This window comes from Sarcophilus harrisii, chromosome 2 (assembly GCF_902635505.1).
Source record: "Sarcophilus harrisii chromosome 2, mSarHar1.11, whole genome shotgun sequence".
Taxonomy (NCBI): domain Eukaryota; kingdom Metazoa; phylum Chordata; class Mammalia; order Dasyuromorphia; family Dasyuridae; genus Sarcophilus; species Sarcophilus harrisii.
In genome coordinates this window covers 480,276,363-480,298,825 of record NC_045427.1, presented here as the reverse complement: position 1 = coordinate 480,298,825, position 22,463 = coordinate 480,276,363, and the positions used below count along the sequence as shown (strand labels likewise).

At 43.3% G+C, this 22,463-nt stretch overlaps 1 protein-coding gene across 2 annotated transcripts; it reads right to left on the bottom strand.

Annotated features, from left to right (window-relative positions):
• Positions 1 to 5,275: 5,275 nt before the first annotated feature.
• On the bottom strand, positions 5,276 to 15,648 carry DOLPP1 (dolichyldiphosphatase 1). Of its 2 annotated transcripts, none has more exons than XM_023494292.2 (8): positions 15,496 to 15,648; positions 11,652 to 11,752; positions 10,929 to 11,013; positions 10,688 to 10,787; positions 10,153 to 10,251; positions 9,403 to 9,531; positions 8,491 to 8,580; positions 5,276 to 6,551 (listed from the first exon to the last, which is right to left on the bottom strand). In XM_023494292.2, the coding sequence occupies exons 1-8, from the start codon at positions 15,569 to 15,571 to the stop codon at positions 6,530 to 6,532; spliced, it is 702 nt and encodes a 233-aa protein (XP_023350060.1). In that variant the 5' UTR covers positions 15,572 to 15,648; the 3' UTR covers positions 5,276 to 6,529. The 2 variants fall into 2 exon arrangements, with proteins under 2 accessions (XP_023350060.1, XP_003757380.1); XM_003757332.4 differs by having other exon boundaries at positions 6,430 to 7,076; positions 15,496 to 15,647.
• Between the last annotated feature and the right edge of the window lie 6,815 nt (positions 15,649 to 22,463).

Below are 22,463 nucleotides of genomic sequence, written 5' to 3'. Positions count from 1 at the left end.
TTCAATTTGGTTGGGGGAAATAAGACTATAAGACATAAGACAATAACAGTACTAACATAGCAAGTGATAAATTGTGCAAGATCAACAATAAATGCAGACTGCAGAAGTTGCCCTCAAACTTGGGAATGGTAGCCACACTCTCATGACCTCCGGGCCACTCCGAGTTGCACTAATTTATGACATTTGCCTAGTATTTTACTTGTCTTATCATTTTCTACAAATTTTGAAGGTATGTGAAAGTAAAAATCACATCTTGTTCACCTACAAATCCTGGAGTAGAGAGAATGAATGAATTGGGAAGGAATAGGTATGGATTGGAATAACCAAGAAAAACTCTCAAGAGATAGAACTCTTTCAAGAGTCTTGAAAGAAGAAGGGGACCAGGACATAGCAGACAGTCAAAGGCAGAGAGATGGGAATGAACATGATTTGTGTTCATGGGCAGATCAGTGTGGCTGCATTGGGGTATATATGCAGAAGAGTAACAGTAGTAAACTTCCTATATTAAAATGTAGGCAGATAACCCGGAGTCTTAGAAAGTCATTGAAGTTTGGATTCTATGGGAGGAACTCTTGAAAGTTTTAAAATAGGGAGCGAGGTGATAGTCTATGAGCTCCTTTGAAGCAAAAACTGGGGTTTTGTTTTTTGTTTGCCACCTTTGTGGGTTGCAGTGGATAGGGCCAGGAAGACTCATCTTCCTGAGTTTAAATCTGGCCTCAGATATTCACTAGCTGTGCGACCCTGGGTAAGTCACTTAACCCAGTTTTCCTCAGTTTCCTCATTTGCAAAATGAGCTGGAGAAGGAAGTGGCTCAGTATCTTTACCAAGCTAACTCCAAATGGGATCACAAAAAGTTGAACACAACTGAAAAAGGACTGAAACAAGTCATCAGTACTTAGCCCAGTGCCTGGTACTATGGTGCCAAACAAATGCCTGTTGACTGACTGACTGACAGTCTGGCAGCATTTGCAAGATGGAGTGGAGGGCTCCCAGGAGGCAGGAAAACCAATGAGGCTGGTGCAACTATCTGGGAATGAGGTGATAAGGAGAAATTAGGGTTACAGTAGAAATGGAAAAGAGAGGACTCATTCTATAAGGACAAAACTTACAGGACTTGTGACTGACTTAAAAGGGATGAGTCAAAGGATGACTTCAAAATCTGGAAATCTCATCACCATGCCGATGGACTCAGTTTTTGATACTCTGTACCTCGTCAGCTGCCTCCATTGCCTCTCCCTTCTGATTGGGGGCTGGAGGGTAGCCACTCCCAATACCTTTCTTTATAAAGGCTCAACTTTCAGAACTTTCCAGGTAACTCTCTACTCTCCATCAGCTGCTCTGCTTGGTTTCAAATCCAGAGAATATCATGCCCTCACAGGATGAAAAGCAGATTGGATTTAGTACAGCTGATCACAGAAGGAAAAAATCCTACCTACCAGTAGAATTAGATGGTACAGTGCATAGAGGTCTGAGCCCAGGGACAGGAAGGCCTGAGTTCAAATGTGACCTACGGCACCAACAGGCTGTTTACCTGAGGAAATCACTAAGCACTGTTTGTCTCAGTTCTGCAAACTTCATCTGCAACCACACTCCAGTATCTTTGTCAAGAAAAACCCGATTGGGTTCATGAAGACTCAGATGTGATTGTTCTAATTGGGCCTTCTACACATTTAAGTTACACAATTGGGCCTTCATTACTTCTAAGCAATTCTATTATACCTGCCTTATCAATTCTCTATCTACTTTCCACAGTGGCTCTTCCAAGCTTTTTCATCCCTCCTCAAATCTTCCACTCCATCTCCTCTCACTCTCAGCTGAGAATCTTGCCTATTTACAGAAGAAATTGAGACCTTTTGCAGTGAGCTTCCACTTCTCCCCTCTTCCTCATCTCCTGTCAGATAACTTCTGTCACCCTCCTCCCTCATCCCTGCCTGTCTCATATGAAGTGGGCTTACTCCTTACCTGTTGAGGTAATCCCATTCCATCCTGCCTCCTCCAACATATTGCCCTTTGCCATCAGTCCTCTCATTTATTTTCACTGTCTAGTGGTTCATTTCCTACTATTTACAAATATGCCCAAGAACATCCTAAAAAAGAAATCCTCACTTGATTCTTCCATCACCATTTTTTTTCCTCTTCTACCTTTGTGGCCAAACTCCTTGAAAAGGCTGCTTATAAGAAATGCTCTCACTCTCATTAACCCCTTATGATCAGATTTTCTATCCCAGCATTCCATCCAAACTGCTCTCACCAAAGTTCCTAATGATCTCTTAGATGCCAGATCCAGTGGCCTTTTTTCCGGTCCTCATTCTTCTTGACTCTCTGAAGCCTTTAATGTTTTTGATCACTTTTTCATCCTTGTACTCTTTTCTCTAGATTCTCACCACTCATTGCTGGTTCTCCCCTCCCTATCTAAATACTCCTCTGTCTCTTTTGCTGGACCCTCATACAGATCCCACTAATTTTAGATATCCCAACAGGTTCTGTCTTGGATCTTCTCCCTCTATACTACATTTGGTGAAATCATCCGCTCCCTTGGATTTAATTACCATCTCTATGCTAATAATTTCAAATCAACCTATCCTGCTCTAATTTCTCTGCTGATTTTCTATCTCCCATCCAGTCCTGCATCTTTAACTGCCCTTGCAGACACCTTAAATTATCTTCACACACACACACACACACACACACACACACACCCTTTTCTCTATTACTGTAGAAGACAAAACTATTCTCCCATTCTCTCAGGCTTGCAACCTTGCAACCTGAAAGTTATCCTGGATTCCTCACCATCTCTCACTGCACCACTACCACCCCCACATCCAATCTATGGCCAAGACCTTTGAATTTCATCTTTGCAACATCTCTCAAATAATCCCCCTTCATTCCTCTGACCATGCCTTCACCACCTGGCATAGGTCCCCATTGTCTCACACCTAGATTATTGCATTAGCTGCCTGGCAGATCTGCTCACCTCAAGTATTTCTCCACTCTGATTTGTCCTACATTCAGTCATGCAAGTGATTTTCCCAAAGAGCAGATCCAATTTTCCATAAAAGTAGATCCACCATCAATTAATTCCATGCCTCCACCCCCAAATAAATTCCAAAGTATTGCCTCCAAAATCAAATGCAAAATGCTATTTACATCCAAAGTCCTTCATAACCTAGTACCCTCTTCCCTTCCCAGTTACCTTATACCTCACTCACGCAGCCTATTTGATTTGGTAACACGGGCTGTTACATGAATAAAACACTCCATCTCTTTGATTTGAGCATTTTCTCCGGCTGTTCCCATGCTTGGAACACTTTTGCTCCTTCATGGCTTCAAGTCTCAATTAAAATTCCATCTTTTATTGGAAGACTTCCCTGACCCCTTAGTTCTAGTGCCCTTCTATTATTTCCTATTTATCCTGCATATCACTTGCTCTGACAACTAGGTAGCACAGTGAATAGTGCTTGGCCTGAAGTCAGGAGACTCATCTCGTCACCCTGGGCAAGTCACTTAGCTCTATTTGCTTCAGGTGTTTCCCCATCTATCAAATGAGTTGAAGAAAATGGCAAACCACTCCATTCTCTTTGCCAACTGGACATTACTGAAAATGACTGGATAACAAGCTTGCTGTTTACCCGTTTCCTTGTCTCTTCCATCAGATTATAGGGTCCTTGGGAGCAGGAACTTTCTTTTGCCTCTTTTTATTTGCCTGACACTTAGTAGAGTTCTTGGTATATAGTAGCCACTTAATGTTTGATTAATTCTCTGAAAGATCCGGCTATGAGATCGATTCCACCACTTCTTAATTTGGGGAAGCCATTTTTCTTCTGACATGTTCCCAAAGTATATTCAGTCTTGATGACATGCCTATCCTTTTCTCAGAACTTATGGCATCTGATTTGAATAGCAGAGAATTCTTTTTTTCTCTCAAATATATATGTAATCCCAAACATGAGCCTTAGAATGGTAAAAAAAAAAAACAAAAAAAAAAAAAACCAAAAAAAACCTTACATTTGTGTGTACATACAAATGTGTGTAAATAAAGACTTGACATTGGCAATCACTGAGCAAATCACTTGATTTTCCACACTTTAGGACTATTATAAAATGCAGAAAAGTTGCCAACCTTCATTGATAAAAAAGGAGTTTTCTGAGTGGAGAGTTCCTGGCAGCAATAAAAACAGGACCTGCTCAGTCTTCTTCTATCCATTTATGTCACACACACACACACAGACACACACACAACACACATATTGCTTTCACTGTGTTGAAACAAAAACTTCTACTCAGGTCTATTTTGGAAGGCTGGGTTACCAGAAACTCCACCCATACCTAAAGGGAGAGATCTTTATGGTGGATAGGCAAGCTATTCTGGTATATCGGACAGAGAATTGAATCGTGAGATTGCATTTTGAGTGTGCTTTCAAAATGGCTATGTCATTCCCCATCTGAGACTATTTTCTAAACTGTAAAATGAGAATATCACTTTCATTACCTGACTCAAAGAAGGACTATGATCTAAAGTGTTGTGTAAATCGTGAATTGCTTGCTGTCAGCTATCACTACTGTTTTATATTTACTTGACTTTCCTGGCATGAAAGTGGAACAAAGAATGACTTTCAGCATTTCTTGAGAAATACTAATTCCCAAAGTTGAGCACTATTTCACCCCTTTATTTAATTCAATGTTTCCTATGTTTTTTCCCCTTCCAAGCATGCTGCCCCTGCCTATCTCCCAGAAGTATGTACAAAGAGATGGCAATAGCAGATCTGGGCCAGAAACAACTAGTTGTCCCCAGAAACACAGGCCCAACTTCTCAAGCTTCTTCCACGTGGGAAGAACAATAGGCAGCAACACCGACAGAGATTCAGTGACTCAGCACACAGTGGCTTTGCTGAGGGAGGCAGGTGCCAGTTCCCTGGCCTCCCTGTCTCCCCAGTGTCTTCCTGCCATCCATCAGCCCCAGGCAGTGCGCCGCCTTTCAAGGACAACCAAGAGGTCACTGGAATTTAATCAGGTAGATCGGGGCTGCCACCCCCTTATTTCATAGATGAGAACAGTAGTGTCCAGAGAGAGCAAAGATCATGCCTGAAATTACATAAGTGCCAAAGTACTCCTGCTGCCAGAGGAGCCTCACTCTTACTAAAAAGGAAATGTCCTGAGCTAATTTGCTAAATGGCTTGTTCCTGAATCTCTTTGCCCTCCATGGGGACCACTGGTAAGACATACATCCCAGATAGTGCCACGACTCCAGCCACCTTGAAGATCACACACTGAGGTTGTTTTCCATATTTTATTTTAAAACAATAGTAAACAATTGTATTTATTGTCTTAATCCAAACCACCGGACATCTGGCTTATCTCTGGCCAAAAAGTAAAATGGGAAAGGGAAGGGAATATGGGGGCTGACCTAAATTCCCTGGAAATAAGCCCATTTTCCTGACATCTGGAATGGCTTGTGGATACTGTCTTTGCAAAAGGAAAGAAAAGAAAAGCACCACCAAGGCGTGCTCCAGAAGCAGCAGCAGCAGCTCAGGAAACCAGTTTTTTCTTTTCCAATGATTTGGACATATCCCAAATCATCCAGTTCAATTCTAGATATTCCCTGGGCTTCAGACACATCTTCCCCTCCATGATTCCTTTTAAAAACAACTTTAAAACAACAGACCCAAGTACAAATAAAATAACCCTTATGATGACTTTCCCAAGACATCCTAGTTCTTTTGTCCCTCCCAAGGCCTGGTCTGACCAAAGGCATTGCCAGCTAGCACATCTCCAGTCTGTGGTATCTGCCTGTGAGAGAGCTGAGGCCTAGCTCCTTTGGAGTCAATCTCAAGGAAAGACAAGCATTCTGAGCCCAGCAGGGAAGGCAGTCATTCACCCAGCCCGGCTCTGGTCCTTCCCTTTGGTTTTTTGGGGGGATGGGGGGATTCAGAGGTGGTTGGGATACTGGAAGTGGGAGGAGATGAAAGGAACTGAACAGCAATTGCTACCTGATGGCAAGACAAAAGGAAATCTGTGAAACAGCTCAGGTTTCCCCATCTACAATGTAAATAGCATTTTTTTTTAAAGTCCTTTCATTATAGAAGGTACAACCCATTGCATGGACAAGGATCAGAGAAGGCCCTTGAATGAGATTACTGTTGTAAAGAAATGTCATCACCAGACCAATGAAGAAGCACTGTTTCTCTGAGCTATCACTCTTCCAGATATGGAAATAGCTGTGTTACAGGGAACAATAGTCAGAAACAGCATCCACCAAACTAGGCTGTTATTGGCAGAGAGGAGATAGGAATCAAAGAAAGAGTTGATTTCCCCAAGTGCTCTGCCTTAAGCCCCTCCTTCCCCCCCATTTTACAACCACCCTAAGAGGAGAGGTAGGTTGCTTTCTGAACTCAAAATAAAATGTCCATCAAGTTTTGTTTCTTCCTTACAAAGTGCAGATAGATGGAAGTGAAATCATCCAAATGGTTTGGACTCTCCTTGCACCACTGACAAACCAACCCAACTCCATGGATTCCTCTTCATAAAGACCTTATCCTAGCCCCAGCTTCCACCTCAAAAAAAAAAAAAAAATCAAATTAACCTTAGGAAAAAAAAATAAATACCATGTGTATTTCATACCACCTAAACTCCATACAAATACTTGGCTGTTAGATTTTTCTCTATCTACCCTGTCTCAAGTTCTCAGATGAAAGGTTCTTTTCTCTCCCCTATCATCCCATCCTTAGTTCCTTTCTCTGGCCTTGGATGTCATGGTACATTCTGTCTCTCAGTGTGCAGTGGTGGTATGGGCAAGGTCCAGTTGCATCTTGGTCCCATGGGCAGTGGGGATGCCTAGCGAACTTCCCAAGCCAACGCCCAGGCCTCTGGACTCCTGCTGAAGGCTCTAGTCTGGCCTTTGGTCCGTCTTGTTGATTTTTTTAAAAAAGAAGAAAGAAAGAAAGAAAAAGGCTCCACGTGGTGACTTGGGTCTGTCGAGGTCTCCGTGGCGGCATCCTATCAGTCAGATCTGTGGGGCTGGCCCAGCCACGCCCAAGCACTCTCACTGTAGCTTTGTACCCAGCTTTCGCTGTCTGTTTCTGCAAGGTGACATTGAACAGGTGACCCGGAAAAATGGTAAAAAAAAAAATAATAATAATAAGAGACAAAAAAAATGAAGTGTTCCACTACAAAAGGCAAACAACTAACTTCTCTTTCCTCTGCTCTCTCCCCAATTATTTTTACTAATACTCCCCATATGTGTAGAACACTTCTCAGTCTGGAAAGAAATGATTCGTGCCCACTCTCATTTGCTCTTTACCACAGCCCCATGAGGCAGGCAGGCAGATTGGCCAAGAACTATTATCCCTGCTTCACAGAGGAAGAAATTCATACTCAGAAGGGGGAGAAGCTATTTGTTCAAGGTCACAGCCAAATAGAGATGCACTTGGACCCAGGCATCTTCAATCCCAGTTTAACACAACACTATCTTCACTATCTCATAATCCCCAGACAAGCAGAAACTCTCTCTGCCTCTGGGCAGCTGTGTCCTTTATGCCATTAATGGGATTGCCTTGCCCCAAAGCCCTCAAATCCCCTTTCCTAACAGATGTGGGCCTTTATCTATTCAGCTTGTTATTATAATTCAACCAGGATGCATTCATGATGCACAACTCTAGAGCCATCCACCAGTCACACACTTTCTTTTCAGTCTTTCTGATAACTCCCTCATTTGGGGGCTATTAAGCCCCAGGATTGGAAAACCATAATGCTTCATAAGGCTGTGGTAAAAAAAAAAAAAAAAAAAAATTTTTTAATCTGTAAATTTTAAAGTACTAGAAAAATGGGAAAAAGTATCATTATCTCCCTTTCCATTTCTCTTAACCCCTTGCTCAGCATGAATTTTATTTAACAAACCCCTGACCCCAACCCCAGCCTCTAGGAGAACACATTCCCCTGGGATCTATGTTTTCCCTGCTTTTGACACCATTTCTTGGAAAGTCTAAGACTCCTGGACTCTTTGTCAGAGATTCAGGAATTTCAGATCTAATATTGATGGCCCGTGTACTTCTACACCTTGAGTTCTATGCAAGAGTCTGGATTTTTGAATTCTAAAAATCAGGTTTAAAATAGTCTAGAATTAGGAGGAAATGTGAATAGGAAGCTGGCATTGGAGACAGGAAGGTTTGGGTTCATACCCTGTGTCTGATACATACAAGCTATGTGACCTCTGGGCAAAGCACTCCATTTCTCACCGGCCCAGACACTTCTCTAAGACTACAAATACAAAGCAAGAGCCAACCTGCACAGCTAAGGAGTTTCCTCACTGAGTGTTCTCCATAACAATTAAAATTCAAGGGTCTGGTAAAAAATAAATAAAGCAATTAATCCAGGATCTTCCAACTTGATTGGAATTGGAGAAATAGTAGTCATTGTCTCCTAGATTCCAGACCCCAGGTAAGTAAGAGCTGTTCAGCCAATGGTGGGAGTTGAGAGGGTTCCTATCTTACTCACCTGGCCTCTGCTCTGGTGACTGTATACTCAAACCACAGCACATTGGGGATGAGGCTTGTGTCTCGGATTAAGAAGAACTCAGATATGGGCCTAGGGAAAAAAGAGCAGCACACTCAGGGTGCTCATCTTCTCACAAAGCCATACTGGAACCTCCCCCCCCCCCCCCCAAGATCCAACATGTTAAAGGGCTCAGGCTACAATTACTCCCTCTGCCCCCTTCTCCTTTGCTTCCAACTTTCAAAAGGGCAAAAAATATGGATCTAGTTATCAAGTCCTGAAAAAAGAGGCCAGCTGCCTTGGGTGGGGGCTGGAGGGTGGAGGGTGGGGGCAGGGCTGAGTCCAAGTTCTGAAGAGGAGAGACTAGATCAAAAAGCATCAGCTTCTTGTAGCAAAGGGCATGGGAGTGCCAAGAGATAGTGCTGGCTGGGGTCAAAGTTTCCGCATAGATCTGGGCACAGAGCCTGGTACATGCAACTCTGAGATCTGAGGATTATGAACTGTGCCTACCCAGGGAGAAAAATGTTATCCTTGAGCTCAGAGATCCTAACCCAGGGGAATGCCCAGAGTCCAAGCAGCAAACTCGAGCCTGAATTTGGTGAGGAAAGGGTAACCGATACATGTAGGTCTTCCACATATGGGTCGTGATGTTCGCTCAGAATCCTAAAACACCATCTTCCTGAATGTCTACTTGGGATTCTGTAAAGAAAGGCCTGCCCGCAGTATAGACAAGAGAGCCTTGAAGGAGGCCTGGGTTAGGAATCAGAATGGGTTCTCTTCCTAATTTTGCCAGCCTATAAACCATCACGGGGAGAAGAGCTCCCATTGCTGGGAGCAATGGATCCAGCAAAGAACGAGAATATGGGGTGGGAAAAGGGAAGTGTGGGAGAAAAGGTTGTGAAGGGAGGGAATTACCAGGCTGCTATCCTGGGGAACAGTGGAGTAAGGATCTCCTGGGTGAAGGCAAACCATGCGACAGCCATGACGCTTCCTGCAACCCCTCCATAGAGAACCTGGCTCCAGGTGTGGTACAACAAGTACACCCTTCAGAAGAAAGTGATAGGGAGGAACCAAGGAGAGAGAAATGTATAAACAAACAGGCAGTTTCTGGCAGCTCAGGAGGCCATGTCAGAATGACCAGAACCAAAGACAGTTAAGGGCCTAGCACCCGAGATAGAGACCCACACTACCCACTGGTTTAGCCAAACAGTTTTTTTCCTGATGGTTCACCCATCCTGACCGCAAGCCTAGCATCCCCGAACTCCAAGGAGGATGCCAAGAACAGCAGGGCAAAGTCTAGCCCATAAAGGAGCTTCTTGGATCTAACCAAAATGTGGTGAGCTGAGCAGGGACCAGGAATGAAGAACCACTATAGTTAGGTCTCCCTCTTCAATGTTAAATAAAATCCTGAGAAACAGTCCCACCACACACTCCTGCTCAGTGAATTATTCTGTCTTTTAATTAATTTGGTGGCCTCCATGGTTGAATTCTCCTCAGTGTCCATGAGAGGCAGGTCTGGGGTCTCCTTCCAAGACAAAGGAGCCAAAAAAGGGGAGGCGTCAAGCTTGGGGCTAAGGAAAGGGCCTTAAGGACACTGGAAAGGCCCTGAGGGTGCTGATCAGAGGGAAGATGGACAGGTGAGAAAGGGCAAACACTGCTGCATACCTACTATATGAGACGAGAAAGGCTACTGTCACGAGGCCCAGAGAGAGCACGTGTCTCCATAACAAGTCCAAGAATCTGGCGTTGTTTGTTTGATGCATTCTAAAGGAAAGGGGAACAAAAGGAGGGGCCGCTCAGGGGGTAGATAAAGCGAGTCCTTGTCCTTCCCTCCTCAGTGCTGAAGTGAATGGTCTCCCTGCTCAGTCCTGATGACCATCGGCACTTCTGAAAACATGGCTTTTGGAACACCACATCTGCCTGGTTCTCCTTCAAGATCTCTTACTATTTTACCCAAGTCAGGTCCTACGGACTGTCTTGACTGTGGAGATCCCGACCAAGTGACCTAGCCACAAGACAAGGTCCGGAGGGGAAGGGTATATCTTTGACCATTCTGAAGGTGGGTACAGAAGGTGCCAGTCCTTAGACAAAGCCATGGCCGGTGGGAGACCTGGAGGGCACTGGGGAAAAAAGCCTTCTTGATCTGAAATGCCCATCACCCCAGCAGCCCTCCCCCACCCTCCCCAGGAAGGTACGTTACCTTAAATAAAGAAAAAGGAAGGAGTACACTGAGAAGAACCACATAAACTGGGAATGGCTGGAAGGCATCCCATATTTGGTGTTCACCATGGAGTGGGTATCTAAGAACAAGCAGACAATGTCCATCAGGCAGTGTCTGGGGAACAGAGCTGTTCTCTCCCTGGATAGCTAGCTCTCCCGAACCAGATGTCTTCATCCAGTTTCAGCTCTCCCACTGCACCCCTCCAAAGGTCCCACCATACCTCCACAGGGCCGGGGCTCCCGGATAATGTTCTTTATTAGCCAGTTGACCCCCTCGTTGAGTGCCAGACCCCCCAGGAAAGAAATCTGTAAGAGAAGGAGTGGGGTCAACTCTGCCTTTGTAAGCCATATGCAAGTCCCTTCTTCCCCTCTGATGTTGAACCCAGCCACTATTCCTAGATGCCAGAACTAATCTGAGACCAGCAGGAGACACAACAAAACCGGAACATGGATCCACACGTATGTGGGGGGGTGGGAGGTGCTATCCTGCTGCAACTGACTAAGGGAAAACATGGTGCTGGGAAAGAGCACTGGATCTGGAATCAGAGGATTTGGGTTCAAATCCTGCCTATCCTACCTACCGCCCATGTCCTTGGGCAAGTAACATCATGCCTCTTGATTTCTGTTCCTTCTCTATAAGCTGAGACCAGTGCACTAGCTGATCACTGAGATTCCTTCCAGCATTAAATCCTTTGATTGCCAGCAGCAGGAATCCTAAAACTCTGGGGACCACTCTAGTTTTTCCTGAAGGTGCCATGAACAATTGCCCACAACTCAAAAGGGAGACCACTTCCCAGTGGTCACAGCTTCCCCACCGCCCCTTGCCAGCCTTACAGAGGTAAAATTCCCTCCCCCTCCACTATTGAGCAAAGGGAATGTACAGGGGCATGGTCAAGGTGGAAAGGACTGCAGGGCGGGTGTGGAGGGAGACAAGGCAGACTCACAGTGTGAAGCTCCCGCTTGAATATGATGAGTGTCACAAAACCAACAATAACGAAGATGGGGCTGAGGCTCAAGTAGGCAAGGAGATGGCCTGAAAGATCACCTGGGCAAGATGGGAGGCAAGGAAATGGAAGAACTGGTCAAAACCTATCTGTGCAATGAAAAACCCAGCTACCCAAGAGAAAGCCAGTCCAGGGGCTCCAAGATCCCAGGAAAAACTTCCAAGTCTGACCCAGAACACTGAACTGTGACAGCCGGCTCCATGCCATGAGAAGGGAGCAGTAATCACAAAGCAGAAGCTCCAGCTAGCCAGCCTTAGCAATGGGAGGAAGCAGGCTCCAGAGAAGCTACATCTCCCTGGCTCTTCCTCAGAGACAGCATGGAGGAAAATCTAAGAAAGGAGGAGAGGAGGCTCGGGTGCTCCCCTGCAATGACCAGATGCAAACTGACTCAACACAGCCCCTATTCCTGGTATGGAAAATCCCACCTGAGGCCCATGACCTCCCCCACCCCCCAGGGTGGCTGCTTCTTGACACCCAATACAGGCCTTTTGCGCTGCAGGCTCCTGGGGATTTGGAGCATTCCCTCCTTCTTTCAAGAGCCAGCCCCAGAACCAACCCAGGCTCCCGATTCTTAGCCTAGGCTCAAATAAAGTAGGGGGTGGGGGGGTGCGGGAGATAGGGGAGAAGAGAAGAGAAAGTTATATTGATGGAGAGTTGTAATTCACCTCCAGTTTCACCTCATTCAGACTGTCTGTGCTAGAAAGCACTTTGGCCCTATAAATCTTTCCCTAAGGCCAATACCTGGTACATTTCCTAGACAACTGCCCAGGCCAAAGGCCAAATCCATCCTGAAAGAATTCTAACGTGGGAAATGGTCCCAAAGAAACCTAACTGGGCTTAAGCCAGTCTGCACAGGAACACAGAGGACACCAAGCCAAGCCCCAGACCCAGGTGAAGAAGACTGGGGGGAGGGAGGTAGAAGGAGACACATAGACACCCTGGAGATTCAGGTAACCCTCGGTCTCCCAATAAATGACACAAGAAATACAGGTTGAGAAGGAAGTACATGTTGGGCTGGCTTCATCCCAAACCTCCTTCAGCAGAATCACAGCAAAGAACTAGACTAGAAGATGTCAAGAAAATCAAATTAAAAGTGAAGAGCAGAGTTCAGGTTTGAGGCTGTAATTAAATGTGGGACTTGGACAGGTCATATTCCTTCCTTAGGCCTGACATTTGTAGCTAAATTACATAGTCTTTAAGGTCCTCCACTATAAAATTCTATGGCAACAAAAAGTCCAACTTGTAAGGTTTTCAGAACTTATATCTTCTTTACTATCTCAAAAAATAGAGACCACTTATTCATCATTCTCTTACTCTAATCTATATGTATGTAATATTCTATGGAACGAAAGCTCTTTGAGGGTAGGGATTGTTTTGTTTTCATCTTTTATGCCCAGCCCCTAGCACAGAAGCTGGCACTGAGCATACTCTCTGAAATGTTTACTGAATCTGAAGAAGTAAAACAGCATTCCCATTTTACAGATGCAGAAAGTTTTTCGAAGCTCAATAAAGTTTGGGTCAAACACCTTAGGACAGAGATGGGACTCCAAACCCAAGCTAATGATAAGTGAAGACCAGTAGGCTTCCTCAAGCCTGCCTTCTTAGAAACACCTAGTACAGCACCTAGTACAGCAAAAGCTCCTCATCAAGTACTCTAACGCCTTCTGTCATCTTGCTGACAGTCACAGATCTCCTGCCCACTGCCTACAAAGTCTAAATGTTTTTGTTTTTTTTTAGCAGCAGCAATGGGGAGATACAACTGAGGCAGAATACAAGGGCTGTCCCTTTGCTGATTTCCCTCTTCTTCAAGAGTCTCATAACAAGAATACTTAGAGGAGCAAAATATGCCCATCAATATTATATATTTTCCTTAAAGCAAGCAGGAGATAGGAAGGCTAGGGATATTTTCACTCATTCAGCAATAAATCCACTATCATTCATGGCTCTTTTCAACAGTGATATGATTCAGGCCAGTTCTAATGGACTTGTAATGGAGAGAGCCATCTGCACCCAAAGAGAGGGCTGTGGGAACTGAGTGTGGATCACAAGAGATTATTTTCACCTTTTTTTTGTTGTTTGCTTGCATTCTTATTTTTTCCCCCTTTTCATCTGATTTTTCTTGAGCATGAAGATTGTGGAAATAAGTATAGAAGAATTGTACATGTTTAACATATATGGGATTACTTGCCATCTAAGGGAGGGGGTGGTACGAAGGGAGGGAGAAAAAAATTTGGAACACAAGGTTTTACAAGGGTGAATGTTGAAAACTATCTATGTATATATTTTGAAAATAAAAAGCTTTAAAAAATAAAATAAAATCTAGATAACCAATAAAAGAAAAAAAGAAACCACTGTCATTTTTTTTTTCAATTTGGGAGTTTGGGGGTGTTGGTGGCCAATGTTGCCCCTCAAAAGAATCTCGCTGGCTATGCAAAAAGCTTGCAGACCTTTCCTCGTGGGGCCTGAGTGAGCCAGAGACAGAAATTTCTGTCATGACTCTGCTCAGGGGGATAGAGAATGGAACTAGCCTGACATACATTTCCCTCTGGACTAGGCCTTGAATTAGTGGGAAGACTGTGCTACGTGGGGCATCACCGAAGCCGAAACTCAATTAGCTGTGCTTTCTTCCTGCGCGTGCTTGGCCAGGAGGTCCCGGGACCTCCGTCCACCCCAACTTAAACCTAAGGAGTCTCTCCCCCAGGTTGACGTCATTTTATGCTCAGGATGGATATAGCCTTTGGCTGTTTCAAAAGCAATACTATACCAGGTACTGCTCCCAAATAGCTGTGAGATGTAGGGCAACTCACTTCAACTGAGTTTCAGTTTCCTCATCTGTAAAATGGGAATAACACAGCTATTAAAGTTTAAAACTGCACCAAGACTTTTGGTACAAGCTGTATTATCTAGTACTACTTAATCTCACAGAATGGTGGGGAGAAAAGCACTTTGGAAACTTTAAAAAATACAAAAATGTGAGTTCTGAAGCGTGTCAGATCTGGAAGAATCTGCAGCCAAAGGGCAGGGCCAGGCTTTCCCGGGTCAGCGTCCTTTCCCCCCTCTTTAACAGACCCCAGGGGACAGGCGGACGCTCACGCCTTCGCCTTCGCCTGTCGTCCTTGCCCCTGACTCAGCCCAGCCCTTGGAGACACCCCGGGGGGGGGGGCCCCAAAGTTTCCCAGGACCCACACCCTGCAGCAAGAGGGCAGGGGTCACGGGCAGGGGGAGGGGGAGGTTGGCGCCACAAGCAAGGGTCTTCTGGTGGTAATCAGAGCAGCTCCAGCGCAGGCTTGCCCAGCGCCAGAAAGCAACAAAGCAAGGGGCAAACAGGGTGGGCGGCTGGTCCCAGACAAGGGAACTCCGAGTGCTCACGCACCGCCCCCTCCCGTGCCAGGGGCAACACCCCCTCTGCACGCCTGCTTCTCTAACGCTCAGGGGGCGGTGACGCCGGAAGGGACAGTCCCGAGACCCCGACCACTTCATGCACCCAACAGCTCCGCACCCCACAAGCCCACTTCACGGGTGCGTGCCACTGAGCCCAGGTAGCTGGTCGCGCAGGCGCAGAGTGAGCGAGCAAGCGGCTCACAATTTAGCAAAGCTCCTGGCCACCTCATTGCGCCTGCGTGTTATGCTCCGGGAAGGGAGGCTTCAATGGCTCACTATTTGACAGCTGCCACCCCAGCCTCCTGCTGCCCCCTCCCCTGGCTCACCCAGGGAGGGAGAGGCCGGGTAGGGAGGGGCGAGACACAAAGGAGCTCTGTTTTGCGGGTCTGGGGCTGAGTTTTACCTGCGGGATATTCGACGTGGGTGAGGGTCACCGGCCGCCATGGAGCGGGGAGCGAGCACCGTCCGTCCGCTGCCATCTTACCCGGAGACCGGGCTTCGCCGATTAGCCAATCAGGAAAAAGAGAGGAGATGGTCCTGACCTATCACGCTTGGAAGACTTCTCGCACCCAATCGTCAGTCGCTACAGGTAGTGTCGCAGCCCATCAGCGCGCAGGCCGTCGGCCTAGCCAGAGCGGCGAATCAGAGAGTGGGGCTCGCGGGGCCTTTGAGCGTCCCCCGGAGGCGCTCAATCCTTTGCAAACACAGGTACGGACCTGGCCAATCAGGGTACGGTAGGGTTACAGCCCATCAACTGGAGCAATGTGACCAATCAGAAGGAGAGACTGGCGCTAACGAGGCGGGCAGAATGAACCAATCAGTCTTTAGCTTGGGGGGCGTGTTGGTCGTGGTGGGAGCTTTAGTTTGGGCTCCTCGCTCTACCCTTACTCATCTTCGGAGTACTTCGGTGTGCCCCCGACTGGCCCTAGGTCAGCTCCCCTGTGGACCCCGGGAGGAGGATCCAGAGGACCGGAGGCTAGCCAAGCCGATACCCGAGGAACCAGAAGCCATCGTTAAATGGGAGAACGCAAACCAGTCTCTGAAAGAATAAGTGCAATTAGAAGAAAATGAACTGTTTATTCTAAAAAATATTTTTATTTCTTTCTGTATTTCTCCCTTTCATGTAAAAACATTTTAATTTTCTTTTTAACTTTCTGATCCCCAAGTTTTCTTTCCCCTCACCCAACTCCCTTCCTTGAAAAGGCAGGCAAGCGAGCAATATGATGCCAATTAGACTTGTAAAATCACGCAGAATTTCCGTGTTAGCCATGTTGCACACACACGCACACACACACACACGCACGCACACACACACACACGCACACACACACGCACGCACACACACACACACACACACACACACGAGAAAATCTGCACTGAGCGTTCGTCAGATCTTTCTCTGAAGGTGGATAGCATTTTTCATCAACTGTACTATTGTTACAAGAAAATTTCATGATCCTTCAGACTACACTCCTACACTTACAGCCACAGATCTGGTTGTGAGAACCGGCCCTTTATGAAGGCAGCTAGCTGGCACAGGGGGCGGAGCGCTGGACCCGGAGTCAGGAAGATCTGATGTATAAATCCCCCGTTAGAAAACGGCCTGAGAGCTGAGAAATCTCATTATCCCACAAGACTGAATCTTCTCCAGGGGGTTTAAGGAGAGGACTCAGCCCAGAATCCTCGCCTGCCACCAGCTATGCTGCTTTTGTGTTCCTTTGGACATCTCCATCAAGTGCCGCCATGTATAATACCTTCCCACATCCCCTTCCTCTGCCACTCCAATTTTTCAGCTTCCTCTTGTGGGCAGTCTTCCCCATTAGCTTGTAAGCTCCTTGAGAACAGGAGTTGTCTTTCTCTTGTGTGTATTTATACTTAGCACAGTACCTGGCACATAGTATACACTGAATAAATGTTTTTTTGGCTATAACAAAAACCTTGGCTAAGTCACTTCCAATTGAAGCGGTCCCTTTTGTCTTCCTCAGTTTTCTCATCTGTAAAATGGGAATGATAGCATCCTTCTCAAAGACTTGTTGCGGCTATGAAGTAGCATGGACTATTTTATCTATCAGTGCTATGGATATAAGGGAAGATTTTATGACCAAAATAAATTTTTTTGCCAGAGATAGAAAGCAACACAAGTTGTAAGATGGATAATTTAGATTACATTAAATTTAAAAGATTGCACAAACAAAACCAATGCAACCATGAATAGAAGGGAAGTAAAAGGGAGGAGTAACAGCGAGTAGCTCTGATATAGACCTCATTTCTCAACTATATAGAGAAGTGGAGTTAAATTTATAAATATACAAATCATTCCCCAATTAATAAATTGAATGTTCAGACCAAAGAATCTGAACAAGCAATTTTCAGAAGAAGAAATCAAAACTTTTTACATGAAAAAAATGCTCTAGAGAGAGAATTCTGGGAAGACAGTGGAGTAGGTCAGAAAATTCCAAGCTCTCCAGATCACTCCCACAAACAAGACAAAATTGTGCTTCCAACAAACGTGGAGCAGTAAAAACAAATAAGATTTGGGACAGAACAGTGGTTCTCTTGGGATAATCAGAGATCAAAGATAGTAGGACTATGGTCTTGCCCCTGTGAAGTATAAACACTTCCAGGTTAATTCCCTTGAAACAATGAACTTTGAGTCTGGGGTTAGCTGGGTTGCTCTGCCAACCAAAAGAAATTTAACTTCCCAGGCAGTGTGAGGAATCAGTGTCTGAATCTAGAAAGATTGAGGGAACTTCTACTGATAAGGAATGTCAGACTCAGCTGTGCTGCTGAGGCCCAGAATGTGGAGGAACCAACACAAGTCCTACCTCTTGGTTTTGGGTTGCAGACCAGAGGGGAGAACTGAAGGAGGACCTGAGACCAGAGGCATCATCACTCTTGATGGAGGACTCAAAGTGATTACACCAACAATCTCCTACAATTTTTTTTAAAAGAGCAAGCAAAGGAGAAAGAACCTAACCAATGAAAATTATTATGACTAGGGAAGACTGGAGTTCATCTTCTGCAGAGGATACTGTATTAAAAAAAAAAAGCCTCCCAAAACTAACATTAAAAGAATAGAAGAACTCAAAAAAAGACTTTAAATATCAACAATGTATCAGTGTCCCAGTTTTCCCATGGGAAACATCCCCTTCCAACATTCATCATTATTTTTCCCTGTCATCTTACCCAATCTGACAGGTGTGTAGTAGTATCTCAGAGTTGTCTTTATTTGCATTTCTCTCATCAGTAGTGATTTGGAACACTTTCATATGAGTGGAAATAGTTTCAGTTTCATCATCTGAAAATTGTCTGTTCATATCCTTTGACCATTTATCATTTGGAGAATGGCTTGATTTCTTATAAATTAGTCAATTCTCTAAATATTTTGGAAATGAGACCTTTATCAGAACCTTTAACTGTAAAAATGTTTTCCCAGTTTGTTGCTTCCCTTCTAATCTTGATTGCATTAGTTTTGTTTGTACAAAGGCTTTTTAATTTGATGTAATCAAAATTTTCTATTTTGTGATCAATAATGATCTCTAGTTCTTCTTTGGTCACAAATTCCTTCCTCCTCCACAAGTCTGAGAGGTAAACTATCCTGTGTGCCTCTAATTCATTTATGATCTCGTTCTTTATGCCTAAATCATGGACCCATTTTGATCTTATCTCGGTATATGGTGTTAAGTGTGGGTCCAACATGCATATGTTTTGTATATAAAAAGCTATAATTAAAACAAACAAACAAACAACTCTGAAGTACAATCTCACACCTATATCAAATTGGCTAATATTACAGAAAAGGAAAATGATAAATCTTGAAGGGGATATGGAAATATGGGGACACTACTGCATTGTTGGTGAGATCCTGAACTGATCCAACCATTCTGAAAGTAATTTGGAACTATGTCCAAAAACAAAAACTATATGTACCATTTGATCCATCAATACTACTACAAGATCTATATTAGAAAGAGAGAGAAGAATCCTATATGTACAAAAATAATTTTAAGCACTCCTTTTTTGTGGTGGCAAAGATTTGGAAATTAAAGGGATACCCATCAACTGGGAATGGCTGAACAAATTGTGGCATATGATTGTGACATAATACTTTTGGTTTAGAAGAAATGATGATCAAGAAGCTTTCAGAGAAACAGGGGAAACTTAATTATCTGATACAAAGTGAAGTGAGCCAAATCAAGAGAATGTTGTACATGGTAATAACAATAGTATATGATGAGTGTCTGTGAATCACTTAGTTGTTTTCATCTAATGAAAAGTTTGAGAAATAACTTCTGGGTAATCATTTTATTAATTATGGCTAGTAAATAATTAATAAAAAGGATGATGATTTGTCTTTCTCTTGTAAACCAAAGACCCCTCATGGAGGCTTCTTGATGTCTATTTATTCTTGGAAGAGTCAGTGTTTCCAACAGGCAGAAATCAACTCTGATTGATTAACAATTAATGAAAAAATAATGAAAAAACATTTTAATGAGAGGGTGCCTATTGAATAAGGTGCTTGGTATGTGACCCTGATTGTGTCGCACGAACAAAGAAAGACTTATCTCAAGCCAGACTATTTGACTGGACAATTTGGAAAAAGGGATCTACCCCCACCACCCACCCAAGCCTGTCTGAGTAGAATATTATGTGCTGGAATTCAGATTACATTCTCTTTGTAAGGTTTTCTAGTTGGGTGGAATAAGAATTCCACATAGATAAAAATGATCTGAGTGGGAACAGGGGTAAATTTGTGGGCAAGATCAGAAATCTCGTTGAGACTGGACTTTGAATAAGGAATAAAAAGGAAAAAATCTTAATCTCAATAATTGGCTATTAATATAAGAAAAAAAAAGTAGTCATTTCTCTCAAAGCAATACAATGATCCAAGACAATTCTAAAGGACTTATGATGAAAAATGCTACCTACTTCCAGAGAAAGAACAATCTGAATGCAGACTGAAACATACTATTTTATTTTATTTTACTTGTTTGTTTTTTTTGGTCTAAGTTTTCTTTCACAACATAGCTAATATGGAAATGCTTTGCTAATTGAAGGGTTTCTATTAATTCTGTCATCATCAAATGTCACTTATTAAGAAAAGAAAAATCAACTTGACTTTTAAAGATGTTTTTGGTTTTGTATTTAATAAGAAGAGTTGAAATGTAAATGGAAAAAAAAAAACAAAATGAAGATGAAATGTAATTGTAATAATCAGAAAGAGTGACTCTAGAGAAAAATTGAAAAAAAGACACATCCTTTCTCTTTTTAACCAAGGTTGGGGACTGGCTATTCAATACTATATGTACTATCATTGGACTAAGTTGATGTGTTGGCTTGTTTTATTTAACTTTTTATTCTTTGCTGCAAGAGATTGCAGAAGGGATAGGGGAAGGCAGAGGAATATATTCAAAATGAGGGGAGCATAAAAAAACAGAAGAGGCACCATGGCAATGGGAGCTGAGTTGACTAAATTCAAATCCCACTTTGTGACTTTGAGCATATAACCTCTCAGTGCTATGGAAAACTCTTAAGTTGTAAAGAAGGTATTGATAGAGGGAATTTCTTCACCTGGGAGTTCCCCATATTAAGAAAAAATCACAAATCTAGATGGTTTCAATTTTTTTTTAATGATGCCTGAAATGGTTTTATGCTTAACCCACTGTTAATCTGAACATTCAATTAACCTATTTAACCTAATTAACCTATTCAATTAGTACTAGAATTGAAAGATTGAGAAAAGTTCCCTGTAGAAGATGGGATTTTATCAGTAGTGAAAATGAGAAGGGAGACTATTCCAGGAATAGGGACCAGCCATAGAGAATGTTCAGTCAGAAGATTGAAAGTCTTATATGAGGAACAGCACTGGATCATGGGGAGTAGGGAGGAGAAAATATGATGTAAGAGCAAAGAGATGTAGTAAGAAGTCTACCAATCTGAGACTGAGATCTGAGAGCCCAGATTTACTTGTTTTTATGTAATCTGTGGCAAGTCACTTCCAGGAACCACCATTTCCTTATTTTTAAAATAAAGGGATTGAACTAGGTGACCCTGACATTTTAAGTATTTTATGTTCTCAATTTGTTTCCAAATTTTAATATTGCCTGACTCTAGGGGGAAAAACTCTAGAAGAAAACTCTGTTTTCTAACAACTTATAATTTAATTAAAAGGAAAAAAAAAAACAGGATGAGTGTTATATATACCATCTTTCCTCAAAAAATATTGACAAGATTAACATAAATGTAAGAGTTTTATTTTTGTTTGTTTGGGGTTTTTGGGGGAGATAATTCTCTCTCTGGATGACATAGCTATAATAATCTCTGAGGTCAACAAAGAAAGATTTATATGAACTGAAGGCAAAGTGATATATAAGATGAACCAGGAAAACAATACACACAATGACTACAATGATACGTAAAAAAAATAGCAAAACAATTGAAACTGAATGCTGCAAATTATAATATCTAAGCTTGACTTCAAAAAAGACATGTCCCTCCCTTGCTTTTTTTGCAGAGATAAGAGACTAGTTATTGAACCACAAATATGATTTTCTCAATGTTGGTGCTACTGAAGTTTTTAGCCTCCCATTTTATTCTTTGTTAAAAAAAGATGACTCTGGCAGGAGGTGGGAGGATATATTAGGAAAAGACAGCCAATATTAAAAAAAAAAAACTATCAAAAAGAAGTTTTTTTAAGAAAAAGTTCTTGAACACTGTTGAACCTACTAGGGAAAGACAACCTTTCACCTTTGGCATCTGCAGGAGTAAGTTGGTATTGGCACTTTTAAGTGAAGGGTCAGTAGTGGCTTTCAAACAAGTGACTACCTACACACACCCATTATTACCTCATTAACGTTCCAACTGCGTGACAGCAGAAGCTTTAAAAACAAGGTTAGTCATTAGACACAGAGCCAGGGCTCTCATTCTTATCCCTTTTCTTCCATGGGCTCCCCATGTACTCCTAAAACTGTCACTGAGTGACTTTACATGACCTAGAAGCTCCATTCCAGTGAAAAAGTTGTCTGTAATCTTTGAAGAGTAGAAAATGCAACACACCACCCACTGCTATCAGTACAGCCCAGAGTTCCTGGGGGAAAAGATATTTAGATGACTAGACAGATGTATTATCTTGGTGAAATATCTACATTTATGTATATAGCTACATGGCTCTGGGAAACTTCCACTCAAGGGCTAGAGTTTGCTAGCCAGTTTTTATGCTTTGTTGTCATTCCACTCCAACTCCATTTGAAGTTTTCTTGGTAAAGACAATGAAATGGTCTGTAATTTCTTTCTCTAGCTCATTTTACAGATGAGAAAAATGAGACAAATGGTATTAAAATAACTTGCCCAGAGTCACAGGTGAGGAAAGAT